At 38.8% G+C, this 13,961-nt stretch overlaps 1 protein-coding gene across 7 annotated transcripts in view; it reads right to left on the bottom strand.

The window, feature by feature from the left end:
* CCNT1 (cyclin T1) overlaps window positions 1-13,961 on the bottom strand; it is a 51,088-nt gene that overhangs the window by 9,288 nt on the left and 27,839 nt on the right. The window contains exons 5-10 of one of the 7 annotated variants that reach the window (XM_036300763.1): window positions 13,874-13,936; window positions 12,418-12,463; window positions 11,130-11,293; window positions 10,898-10,968; window positions 2,594-2,708; window positions 835-961 (exon numbers count right to left, since the gene is read on the bottom strand). In XM_036300763.1, coding sequence (XP_036156656.1) covers window positions 879-961; window positions 2,594-2,708; window positions 10,898-10,968; window positions 11,130-11,293; window positions 12,418-12,463; window positions 13,874-13,936 — 542 coding nt within the window. In that variant the 3' untranslated portion in view covers window positions 835-878. Of the gene's footprint in view, window positions 1-834; window positions 2,709-4,713; window positions 5,018-10,897; window positions 10,969-11,129; window positions 11,294-12,417; window positions 12,464-13,873; window positions 13,937-13,961 lie in introns of those variants that run through there. The other 6 variants (XM_036300761.1, XM_036300764.1, XM_036300765.1 and 3 more) reach the window with 6 other exon arrangements.

The following is a 13,961-nucleotide window of genomic DNA, read 5'->3' as shown; positions in this document are numbered from 1 at the left end:
GATGCAGCGGTTCCCCTTCAGCTACACAGATAAAAAAGCAAGTCTCACATTTACAATATAATTTAAAATACAATGTCCTAACAGTTCCCAAATCACAATTTCAGTTTTCAGGATCCTCTAGCTCCATGGCTTTTTCCCAGAACTGTTCTCAAACATGGTCTGGGCTTTCACAGGCAGGATGTATAGCACATACCCCTTCCCATCAGAGACCCTGAGACTGCTCTCACTTGAACACTTTCCCAAAGGCCCAACTTGAAAAAAGACACACCCAATTCTGTACAGCAGAAGCCAGCTTTGCTCTCCAAACCTTCTTCCTCAACCCCATCTTTGTTCTGAATCAAAAGAAAAGGGGGTTAAAAGGAAGTTTTTATAATGGAATCCAAAATCAGGCCATTGGCTGCACTTGCCCAAACTTGAATTTAGAAGGCTACCACTCAATGACAACATAAAGAAAGGGGTTAAATATCATGTCAAATACATGCCTCTTCCTTTATGTTCTAAAGGCCACACCGTATTCTCTCTAGTAGACTATTGGGAAGTGAAAATGGTGAGGGATAGGGAGGGAAAATAGAAAACATGATATTTAAACACACACACTTAAAAACATACATACCCACACTTGCATACACACTTACAGGTCTCAACACTTCAAGTGGCCAAAGTCTATCTCAGAACTCATGGCCAAAAAAAGCCTACCCTCCCCACCCCCCTTCACACCCTCCACCCTCCAATCCCACCCCCAGGATTCATTGCTATGTATTCCATACACACAGCAAAATCCCTATCCCTTTCCCAATTATATATAAAAAAAGAAAAACTAAACAGATAACTTACTTTCTTTAAATTATTTTTTAAAGTCTCTTAAAAGATTTTGACGTTTAAATACTTCCTCTCTTCTGACATATTAAACACCAAAAAGATCCACAACTGTTTGATATAACAAACCCTCCATATTTCAGTCCTGGCAAGAAGAGGGAAGATATCAACTCTAATTAACCTAATTAAGAGGTGGAGAGGCCAAGAATAGAGAAAGTATTATTTTCCTTTCACAGCTTCAACATATTCTCACTTTTCTAATACCAATAAAAACTATAAAATAGTTACATTTCTGAGGCAGCAGATATAATAACCAAGGCCCTCTACCATCCTCCCACTTATGTCTCAATATTAATTTATTCCCTAGTCCAAGAAGGGAGACATATTTCATTAGGGAAGTAATTTTCTTAGTTCAGAATCAGTAGTTTTTAAAAAAACCAAAAACAAAAAAATGCATTTTTAAAGTTTTTCTTCTCTTTTCTTTTTCACTTAGGAAGGGGTGGAAGTGGTGGAGGAGGTTCTGAAGGTAGAGGTGGTAGTCGGGGCTTGTCCGTATTGCCGGATCTGGAGGACATTCCACCAGCCCGTGGATTCAGATATTCACCATAAGAATGAACAAATTCAAATGCAGGCGGAGGAGTGGGCTGAACACCCTGGGCACTGAGAAGGGAATGAAGCATATTCACAGTATCTTGATAGTCTATTGTCTGGGTTGTGTTGTGACCATTGGCCCCAGCAGGGCCTTTATCCAGTTTCATATGAGGAACTCGAGTTTTACAGCTAGGCTGTGAAAAATGAAGGCCACTTGTGTCTGAGCTATGCCCAGGCAACTGGGCCATTGCAGGAAGAGGAGGGAAGGAGAAATTTATGGAAGAGGATTTAGTACTCTTGGCAATCTTGGCTGGATGATCAAACACTGCCCCTCCAATCTCTTCAGGGGGACCCCTTTTACGAGCAGAACTGGAAGAGGAGAAAGAACTAGACAAGCTATAGGCTTTGTGTGCTAAGGAGCTTGCCTGGCTACTATGTTTAGGATCACCTGGCCGTTTGTTCCCAGTACCAGCTGGAAGCTGTGAGTGAGAGTGCTTGTGTGAGTGGTGATTATGATGATGATGATGATTAGATGGATGAGTCTTGTGCTTTTCTTTGTGCTCTCGGCTTTTTGTGATACTATCATCCACAGAATTGTGCTTGTCAGATGCTGCATGGACTTTAATGCGCATTTTTATCTCCTCTGGTTTCGAAGAGGCAGCTTTATCTCCACTTGCCACTGGAATTCTCATTTTGAGAGCTGTTTTGTCAGCCTTTTCCAAAAAAGGCCGCTCAGGATTTTCTGAGCCCTCTATGGGCATTTTCAGAATGACTGAAGAATGGCTATCATGTTGAGACAGGAGATTTTGAGCAGCATATGCATACTGTGACTTCACATTGGCCTCCATGTTCTCCAGTTGCCTCTTCTGGGCAGCCAACTCTTCTGCATGCTTTGCACGGTATTCTTTCAGCGATACTTTAGCTGATGGCACACTCTTACTGTTCTGCTTCTGGGAAATAAATGCATTTGAACTATCCTGTTGCAAGGAATGATCAGCTCCTATAAGTGCTACATTCTCACTAGTCCGATGACCCTGAGCAGGTTCTAGTTTAAAAGAAGGTTGGGAGGACAGCCAACGCTCGCCCTGCAATATATCCACACTGCTTATGTTGCTGGATGACTCTTCAGTGGTTGGAAGGGAAGGCACTGAACTTGTGGTAGAAGAAGTTGACATGCTCATTAAACCTGCAATAGTTGTGTCTGAAGAGCTTTGGGAAATCATATTGAGGATTGTCTGCTCTGAAGTGTTTGCCTCTGCTCCTCGGTCTGCTGCTTTTGTTTTCGTGGCAGCTGGGCATGCCTAGAATGAAGCAAATGATATCTCTTCACTTCAGGTAATTTATTATACGGAAAAAAAAACTGCAATGAATAGACTGTGCTTGCTTTGACATTGAAGCTTTTTATAACCCATAAGCAGGAGACTACTGTAACATGAAATTGATAATTATTACCATCAGGAGACATAAGATTTTAAAAACCTTCAATCAAGAGTCATGCAAACAGGATCTCAAAGAGATATCTGCACTCCTATGTTCACTGAAGCATTATTTGCAGTAACCTAGATATAAAGGCAACCCAAGTGTACATCTATGATGAATGGATTAAAAAAATGCGGTATATGAACTATTATTATTTAAAAAAGAGGAGAAAGATTTTGGGAAGTTAGCAGAGTAGGAAGCACCAGGAATCTGTCTCCCCACCTAAACATCTGCACTAGCAGAATCTGTCTGATGGTAACTATTTTGGAACTCTAGAGTTTTTTGAAGGCTTGCAACTTACAGGGTAAGCCTTGAATAGTAAATTGGGGTTAATTTCGACCAATTTCATTTCTCAGCACAGTAGAACCAGCCATTGCCCACCCCCAGCCATGTAGCAAGCAGCTGTGCACCCATTTCTGGAGTAGTTTCACAAACCTTGGGAAGCCAGGGTGAGCAAAAATGACTCTATCCTCTAAATACTGGGAATCTGTGCTATGATCAATGAATGCTGCTTCAGATCACAGAAGTACACGCCAAGAGACAGGCAGTCGTTGTTGCACCTCCCCCGTCTGAAACAACTTCCTTCCAGGGGATTTAAAAGACCAACACCATTCCTCCCCTATCACTTTTTTGTTTTTCCTCTCATAGGAACCAGACATTAAAGAGTAGTACATTCAAAAACAACTCTATATACAGGGAAAATTAGAAAATGACCATATATATCCAGGAAAAGGTTCTGAAAAGACTAACTTTATACTCCAGGCCGATATTCAGCAAGAATCAACCTCTCCCCCAAAAAGAATGGACAAAACAATACAAAATCAACCACTTCACCCAAAAGAATGAACAAAACAATAATAAAAACAGCAAACCATGGAGGACAGAGAAAATCTGATTTCTAGATTAGATTCAAATGTCCAATGTTCAACAACAATAAAAAGTCACAAGGCATATTAAAAAACAGGAAAGTATGGCCCATTCAAAGGAAAAAACTTAATCAACAGAAACTATCCCTGAAAAAGACCCGATGGCAGATCTACTAGACCAGTGGTTCTCAACCTGTGGGTCGCAACCCCTTTGGCGGTTGAACGACCCTTTCACAGGGGTTGCCTAAGACCATCCTGCATATCAGATATTTACATGACGATTCATAACAGTAGCAACATTACAGTTATGAAGTAGCAACGCAAATAATTTTATGGTTGGGTCACAACATGAGGAACTGTATTTAAAGGGCCAGAAGGTTGAGAACCACTATACTAGACAAAGACTTTAAAATCACTCCCTTAACATGTTAAGCGCCCAGTCACCGGTGACTGACACTATACTTTCCATCTGGAAGACAAAACAGGCTGCGCACTTAACGTGTTAAAGATATTCAAGGTACTAAAAGAAGATGTGGAGAAAAAGTCAAGATAACAGTGTGTGAACAAAATGAAAATATCAATTATCAATAGAGATAGAAAATCTAAAAAGGAAACAGAGCCTAAAAACCTGTGATATGCCCTAGCTGGTTTGGCTCAGTGGATAGAGCGTCGGCCTGCGGACTGAAGGGCCCCAGGTTCGATTCCGGTCAAGGTCATGTACCTTGGTTGTGGGCACATCCCCAGTGAGGGGGAGGGGTGTGCAGGAGGCAGCTGATCTGATCGATGCTTCTCTCTCATCAATGTTTCTAACTCTCTATCCCTCTCCCTTCCTCTCTAAAAAATCAATAAAATATATTAAAAAAAAAAAGAAATCTGAATCTTGAAGAGATGTCTGTACTCAGAGTTAAAAAAGAAAAAACACAAAAAAACAAAAAACCTGTGATACACTATCAAGTGGACCAACAAATGCATTGTGGCAGTTTCAGAAGAAGAAAAGAGAAAGTGGTACAGAAAATAACTGAAGAAATAGTAGTTGAAAACTTCCCAAATTTAATGAAAGATATGCCATAAACATCCAAGAAGCTCAACAAACTTCAACTAAGAACTCACAGAGACTCACATTGAGACACATTATAAATCAAATTTTCAAAGGCCAAAGACAAAGAATCCTGAAAGCAGCAAGAGAATAGCAAATCATCCCACACAAGATCACAAGATTTCTCATCAGATACTTTGGATGCCAGAGAGTTGGTACATTCCAGGTGCTAAAAGAAAAAAAAAAACTGTCAACCAAATATCCAGCAAAATGTCCTTCAAAAAAGTGAGGGAGAAAGTAATACATTTCCAGATAAACAAAACTGAGTAAGTTCATGACCATTACACTGGCTCTACATAATATGCTCAAGGGAGTCCTCCAAGATGAAACGAAAGGAGACTAGATGGTAAGTTGAAGCTATATGTAGGAAAAAATATCTATGGGCAATTATAAAAGCTAGTATTATTTTTAAATGGTTTATAACTGCACCTTTTGTTTTCTACTTGATTTAAGAGGCTAGCAAATTTTAAAGACAAAAACAATTATTAGTATAAAACTTAGTTATAATGAGCTTAACATTTAAAATAATTATCAGCTTATGTTTTGGGGCACAAATGTATAAAGATATAATTTTGTCATGTCAACAACTAAAAGAGGTAGGAATGCAACTGTAAAGAAGAAAAGTTTGGCCCTAGTGGGTTTGTCTCAGTGGATAGAGCATTGGCCTGAGGAATGAAGGGTCCCTGGTTAGAGTCCAGTCAAGGGCATATACCTTGGTTGCAGGCTAAATCCCCGATCCTGGTTGGGTCTCATGTAGGAGGCAACCAATCAACATGTCTCTCCCACATCAATGTTTCTCTCTCTCTCTCTCTGTCTCTCCCCCCTCTCTTCCACTTTCTAAAAAAAAAACAATGGAAAAATATCCTCGGGTGAGGATTAACAAAAAGAGAGAGAAAGAGAGAGAAAGAGAGAGAGAGAGAGAGAGAGAAGTTTATATGTTACTGAAGTTAAACTAGCATGAATTCAAATTAGAGAGTTGTAACTTTAGGATGTTAAATGTAATCCCCATGATAACCATAAAAAAATAGCTGTAGAATACACAAAAAAGGAAATAAAATTTTTAATTTTACTATTAAAAAATCAACTAAGTAACAAAATAAACTGATGAATGGAGTGGAACCAGAGACATGGAAGCATGGAACAGTGTGTGGAATGTCGAAGGGAAAGGGAGGAAGGTGGGTGGGTGGGAGGTAATCAACCAAAGAACTTGTATACATATATGCATAACCCATGGACACAGACAATAGGGTGGTGAAGGCCTAGGGCAGGGGACGGGGGCGGGCTGGAAGGAGTCAATGGGGGAAAAGGGAGACATATGTAATACTTTCAACAATAAAGAATTATTTTTTAAAAATCCACTAAACACAAGACAGTAATGCAGAAAATGAGGGACAAAGAGCAATAAGGCATACAAAAAACAAATAGCGCGCGCACACACACACACACATATATCCTATATAATAAAAGGCTAATATGCAAATCTAACGGCAGAACAACTGGTCACTATAACATGCACTAACCACCAGGGGGCAGATGCTCAATGCAGGAGCTGCCCCCTGGTAATCAGTGCACTCCCATAGGGGGAGTGCTCCTCAGCGACAAGCCTGGCCCACTGCTGGTGAGTGCAACGGCGGTGGCGGGAGCCTCTCCTGCCTCTGCTGCAGCGATAAGGAGCAGCGAGCCGAGTGGTAAGGAGCAGCGAGTAGGTGGGTGGTAAGGAGCGAGGGGTCCTGGACTGCGAGAGGGATGTCCGACTGCCGGTTTAAGCCTGATCCCTGTGGGGAACGGGCCTAAGCCAGCAATTGGACATTCCCCGAGGGCTCCCGGACTGTGTGAGGGCACAGGCCAGGCTGAGGAACACCCCCCTACACAGTGCACAAATTTCGTGCACCAAGCCTCAAGTATACATATAAAAGGCTAAGTGACCGACTGTCCGTCTGTCTGACCATCCAACCGACCAACTGGCCAGTACATACAACACACACTGGCAATTTAAAAATAAACATTGAGCCCCAGCCGGTTTGTCTCAGTGGATAGATAGAGTGTTGGTCTGCGAACTGAAAGATTCCAGGTTTGATTCTGGTCAAGGGCACAAGCCTGGGTTGTGGGCTCGATCACCTGGCGCTGAGATCCAAAAACCCAGACAAAGATAGTACCAAAAAAATAAAATGATAGAATTGAACAAATTACAAAATTATAAAAATGAATAAATGTGACTATATCAAGCTAAAAAGCTTTTGTTCACCAAAGAAACCATTAACAAAATGAAAAGACCATCTAAGCCAGTCAGAGAAAGACAAGTACCACATGATCTCACTTATATGTGGAAGCGAATGAACAAAACAAACTGAACAAAACAGATTCAGAGATATTGAAACATGCAACAGACTGATGTATTTCAGAAAGGGGGGGAGAAAATGGCAAGAGACTAAACATGCATAGTCAATGGACAAACATTAGTGGCAGAAGGCCTTGGGAGAGGTCGGGAGTGGGGTGGAGGGGGTCTATGGGGGGGATATTTGTAATATTTTGAACAAAAAAGTTAAAAAAAGAAAAAGTAAAGACCATCTACCGAATGAGAAAAGATACTTACAAAAAGATATATTTAATAAGAGTTTAATATCCAAAACATATAAAGAACTCATACAATTAAATATCAAAAAAACAATCCAATTTAAAAATGTGCAGAGGACCTGAATAGCTATTTCTATAAAGAAAGAATAGATATACACATGGTCAAAAGACATATGAAAAGATGCTCAATATTGCTAAGTTTTACAGAAATGCAAATAAAAACCACGAGATATTATCGCATGCCTGTCAGAATGGCTATTATCAAAAAGTCAACAAACAAGTGTTGGCAAGGATGTGGGAAAAGGGATTCCTCCTGCACTGTTGGTGGGGGTGTAAACTGATGCAGTCACTATGAAAAATAGTATAGAGGTTCCTCAAAAAATTAAAAATAGAACTACCATATGATCCAGCAATTCCACTTCTGGGTATATAACCAAAAGAATCAAAAGCAGGGTCTTAAAGAGATATTTGTACACCCATATTGACAGCAGCATTATTCATGATAGGTAAAACTTAGAAGAAACCCAAGTGTCCATTGATGGAAGAATGGATAAACAAAATATAGTACATATATACATACAATGGAATATTACTCAGCCTTTAAAACAAATAAGATTCTACAATATGGATGAAACTTGAGGACATTATGCTAGTTAAAATAAACCAGTCATTAAAACACAAATACTGTATGATTCCACTTACATGAGGTACTTAACAGTAATCAAAATCATAAACACAAGAAGTGTAATAGTCATTACTAGATGTTAGGGTCAGAGGAAATGAAGAATTAATGTTGAATGGGTATAGAGTTTCAGCTTTGCAAGATGAAAAGAATTATGAAGATAGATAGTAACGGTGGTTGCACAATAATATGAACATATTTAATACCACTGGACTGTAAACTTAAAAATGGTTAAGATGGTAAATATTCTTATTTGTATTTTACCACAACTTAAAAAAAAAGAGGAAATCCTGCCATTTGCAACAACATAGATGATGCTGCAGAACCTTAGGCTAAGTAAAATAAGCCAGACACAGCCCTAGTCAGTTTGGCTCAGTGGATAGAGCGTTGGCCTGCGGAGTGAGGGGTCCCGGGTTTGATTCCAGTCAAGGGCACATGCCTGGATTATGGGCTCAATCTCCAGTGTGGGGCGTGGAGAAGGCAGCCAATGAATGATTCTCTCTCATCACTGATGTTTCTCTCTCTCTCTCTCTCCCTTCTCTCTTCCTCTCTGCAATCAATTTAAAAAATTGTTTTAAAAGCCAGACACAGCCAGAACCGGTTTGGCTCAGTGGATAGAGCGTTGGCCTGCGGATTGAAAGGTCCCAGGTTCGATTCCAGTCAAGGGCATGTACCATGGTTGCGGGCACATCCCCAGTCGGGGGAGTGCAGGAGGCAGCTGATCGATGTTTCTCTCTCATCGATGTTTCTAACTTTCTATCCCTCTCCCTTCCTCTCTGTAAAAAATAAATAAAATATATATAAAAAAAGCCAGACACAGAAAGAAAAATACTGCATGATCTCCCTTATTAAGGAACCTAAAATAGTCAACCTTACAGATGCAGAGTAGAATAGTGAATGCCAGGGTCTAGGGGGAGGGGGAAACAAAGAAATATTAGTCAAAGGGTACAAAGTTTCAGTTATATAAGATGAGTAAATCCTAGACACCTATACTATACAGCATAGTGCCTATAATGAACAATACAGTATTGTATACTTAATCACTTCTTGGCGTTTTGGCTAAGATCAAATGTAGTATTGTACCCTTAAAATTTACTTAAGTGTTCTATCACCAAAAAAAGTCACAGCAATCTATACAAATGCTACAAGGAAATAAGAGAAATGAGGTTGTGCATATCTAAAATTAATCCTTGAACATCTATGCCTTATGACTGCGATTGCAGGTAGTCCAAAATCAAATTCTACAAATTCTGATGAGGTTTTATATTAAACTAGTGGCCCAGCGTGCGAAATTCGTGCAGTGGGGGTGGTGGTGGTGGTGGTGGTGGTGTGTGTCCCTCAGCCTGGCCTGAACTCTCTCTACTCTGGGACCCCTTGGGGGCAGTTGAACATCCCTTTTGCAATCCGGGACCGCTGGCTCCTAACTGTTCACCTGCTTGCCTGCCTTATCGCCCTTAACCACTCTGCCTGCTGGCCTGCTCGCCCCCAACTGCTGCCCCTCCCCCCCTGCCAGCCTGATCGCCCCCAACTGCCCTCCCCTCCTGGGCTAATTGCCCCTAACCGCCTCTGCCTCGGCCCTGCCACCATGGCTTTGTCTGGAAGAACATCCGGAAGGTCTCCCAGTCTAATTAGCATATTACCCTTTTATTAGTATAGATAGATTAAAAGATGACCTACATGCTCTCAAGTTTCCCTTAAACCCTAAGCAAACTCATTTTCTACAACTTATTCAACTCAAAAGAAAATTAAGCTTATCAGTCTGGATTTCTAAGAAATGCAGGGAATGTTTTATATGGGGGTTTTTGTTTTGTTTTGTTTTATTTGTGTGTGTGTGTTTTTAAAGTATTTTTATTGAATTTTAAAGATAGGAAGGAAGAGGAAGAGAGAAAGAGAAACACCAATGTGAGAGTGATACATCAATCTGCTACTTCCTGCACATCCCCTACCAGAGATTGAGCTGGCAACCTGGGCATATGCTGACTAGTAATCAAACAAACCAACAACCTTTGGGTGCACAGGACAAGACCAACCAACTGAGTCACACCAGCCAGTTCAAGAATGTGTTTTATTTGTTTGTTTTTAAATTTGTTTTTATTGATTTCAGAGAGAGGAAGGAAGAGGGAGAAAGAGATAGAAACATCAATGATGAGAGAGAATTTTTGATCAGCTGCCTCCTGCATGCCCCACACTGGAGATCAAATCACAACCCGGGCATGTGCCCTGACCAGGGATCAAACCATGACCTCCTGATTCATAGGTCAATGCTCAACCACTGAGCCATGCTGGCTGGACTCAGGAATGTTTTTAAAATAAACTTTCTGACACTGGATAAAAAGAGGAATTATTTCATTATTCATAAGTAAGACTTTGAAAAATATCTGAAAGACAACTTCAGACCTTAATCTATATAAAAACAAAATTCTAATTCTAAAATCCATTTCAAAAGCAGGTAATATAAAGACAAAATTATGGTATGAGCTCTAACCCTGTAGCTTTGTATCTTTCCTCTACCAGAAGCCAAAACTATATGACTCAAAGAAGCCATGTTTTTCCCCTTAACAGACTCCATACAGAAAATACTCAACCAACGTTGCTGACCAAATGACTGTATCACAAGAGTTGTAAAACACAAAACAAATTCTGCTATCACCTACAGCCATTGCCTCTGGGCCTGCCCCTCAGTACCCCAAGATATGAAGTTGAAGTTATGATTATAGCATAACTACAAGAAGGGAAATTCCAAAAAAGAAAATAGTTTGTTCTGTTCCATAAGCTTACAACAATAATTCTTACCCTCCAATTCCGAATTCGTTTGAGCCTGTTGGGGGTTTTCTCCAGAATCTGTAGAAATTCATGTGTCAGTTCTACAAATGAAATAGAGCATTTAAGAAAAACTCACAGAGACAAAGTAATGAAACAAGAATACCCTCAACTAACTATTTTCATCTGAATCAAGTCACCTTTGGCCAGATATGTGACAGATCAAGATGAAGTGCTTTTCAAGGACCCTTACTCTAAAACTTACCATCTAAAAGTTCCAAGGTCACAGTGGCGTCAACATACTCCCACCAGTGCTTCCCATCAGTTGAGACTGGGATCTCCCAGTTGGACCACTTGCAAGCCAGATGAATGCAGACACAGGCCACTACAGGAGGTGTGTACTGCAGGCTAAATGTGGTCAAATGCAGGCTGACATCAGAGGGAAGGAAACAAGAGAGTATCATGAGCTCTCAATTCTGAACCCAAAGTTAAACTCTCCATTATTTTTTAAAAAAACAAAAACAAAAGAAAAAAAAGTAAAAAAAAAAACCACCAATGGCAAGCAAGTAGGGTAAGAAATACCCAGTGCTCTGATTCAGCACTAAACATTATTTTCCATTAACCCACCAGCTCAGGTAACATTTATAAATTTTCTGACTACGCATCATTCAATTCATATAACTAATGGACCAAAAACAAAAACAAAAACGTAAAATAAACTGGGTACTCAGTTTTTTAAAACAAGAATCAATTATTCTGAGAATAAGCTCAGAACTTAAGGAAAATAAGATTTGTAATATGTATAATTTCTAAATTAAATACTTAAGAAAATATCCTAAAAATTATCTTGTCTCTTGCCAATCATAGGTCTGGTCTATTTAAAGAAATAAATAGACAATCACTCTCTCAAGTGTGAATATGCTCAATTGCTGGTTTATTTTTAAAATTTCTCTTATCTGTCTATTAAAATGAACTTCTTAGCCCTGACAGTCATTAGGAATATCTTTGGTTTCCATGAACACAACCAACAGACTGGAGATAAGAATGAGCAAGTCATTTGATAATACAAGTTATGTATTAATTTGTTCTTTAAAAAGAAAAAGTATTACAATTCTTTACACATATATATGCCCATTTATCTGGGAGTATGGGAAAAACAAAGAGTTTTTTAAAATCCTCCAAATCAGATTTTCAGTCACTATCAATGACTTCCAAGTTTACCAACTTTCAGAACTATGTTCCTGGATATTTTAAAGCTAAGTAAAATGCAGAATTAAGAAGGTTATCAATCAGTAGTATATAATTACATCACCTTAGCAAATTTAAAAAACACCATGGAAATGTAAAGCACAACATGAAAATTGCATAAAATTCAACATTAACCAGAGAATTGTTTGACACACTGTAATCAAAGATCCATGCTTGGGTCTTTGGATTCTAGTTTACTAAGTGCCAAACCTGACATCATTCCTTATGCCCTTCAAAAAGTGACAATCCCAACCCAAGTAAAGTTCTAACCCAAAAATATAAAGGAAAAATATTAAAATATAAACCTGTTGGTTGCCATGAAGTAAGAAGTCTGTGCTAAGTCCTTGCTTGCTAAAAAAAAAAAGAAAAGTGAGGGGGAGGGAAAAAATTATCAGTTCCATATATTCTCAACAATAAATTAGTAGCATTTAATATTTGCAAGGTAGATAATATAGTGGTAAATGAAGCTGACATGGTTCCTGGCCACATGAAGTTTACATGCTACCAAAAACAGATTAGTAATTTTTAATTATAAATAATTGGATTGCTTCCAGTCCTAGGAATTCAAGCTTTATTCTTTACACTGAGTATCCAACACTTGTTTAAAATGCAATTTCTAGACATCCTCCTTAGAGTTTTGACTCAGTATGTTTGAAGAAGGACCCAAGCATTTTTAACAAGTACCCAGATTCTGATACAATGGTTCACTGAGAAATACTAAACTAGGGGATGAACTACTGTGGAGGCAAGATCAGAATCTAAAAGACCTTGATATGTTTGGGAAAAGTTATTTGTGCTTTAAAATAATAAGTTTAAATTAAGTAACCTGTGATTTAATCCTAAAGTAATCAAATAACAAGTTATTTACTATATTACCAAAAGAAAGTTTCTTCTTCCAAAACAAAAAAACTGCTCTGGATGACAAAACAAATTTTAATCTTCCTTAGATTAAATATTAGCATATGTCCATCTTTAAGCCTATCCTTGCTCAACACAAGCCATTTAATGCTTTCAAAATATCAAAAACTCAGGGAAAATTTTTGGAATTTTCAGATAAAACACACATAAGCAAAATTCAAAATAAACCAATTATCAGTTTGGTCTACAAAAGGTACTGAAATGCACAATGATACGTTGATATTCTTGATACTAATATTTAAACTGAGTAAGAGAAACTGGGTTCCATGCAATTATCGCTACTAAAATTAAAATAAAAAGGATTGTCAATCAAGGAAATAAGTTCAAATAACTTCTAAATGATCCTCTGGGTGGTCTTAAAGAATGCCTAGGACAATCAACCCTACAATCAAATTAAGATAGCCCATTCCCAAAATCCTTAAAATTGCTATTAGTTACTTATGATTTGGTGACTTTTCAAAATCTGCCCCCAGCTTTCACAAACATCCCTCAAGAGACTAACTCTTTAAATGGAGATCACCTAAACACATTAATTAGCAGCTGTGTTATACATTTATATACAGCAATTTTAGCCTCTAAATCAGTGGTTCTCAACCTTCTGACCCTTTAAATACAGTTCCTCATGTTGTGACCCAACCATAAAATTATTTTCGTTGCTACTTCATAACTGTAATGTTGCTACTGTTATGAATCGTAATGTAAATATCTGATATGCAGGATGATCTTAGGCAACCCATGAAAGGGTTGTTCGACCGCCAAAGGGGTCGCGACCCATAGGTTGAGAACCGCTGCTCTAAATGGTAAAACAATTTTAGAGCACTCTCTCAAGCTGGGATTCCTTACCTCGAACAAGTTGAGTGCACTTTACCACATGTGTATGTGGGTGATCAATTGTTAGTTCAAAGCCTAAAAAAAAGTTAACTGGTTAAAA

The sequence above is a fragment of the Myotis myotis genome, unplaced genomic scaffold (assembly GCF_014108235.1).
Source record: "Myotis myotis isolate mMyoMyo1 unplaced genomic scaffold, mMyoMyo1.p scaffold_m19_p_3, whole genome shotgun sequence".
NCBI lineage: Eukaryota > Metazoa > Chordata > Mammalia > Chiroptera > Vespertilionidae > Myotis > Myotis myotis.
The sequence above is the reverse complement of the archived record's forward strand: the minus strand, read 5'-3'. Positions and strand labels throughout refer to the sequence as shown.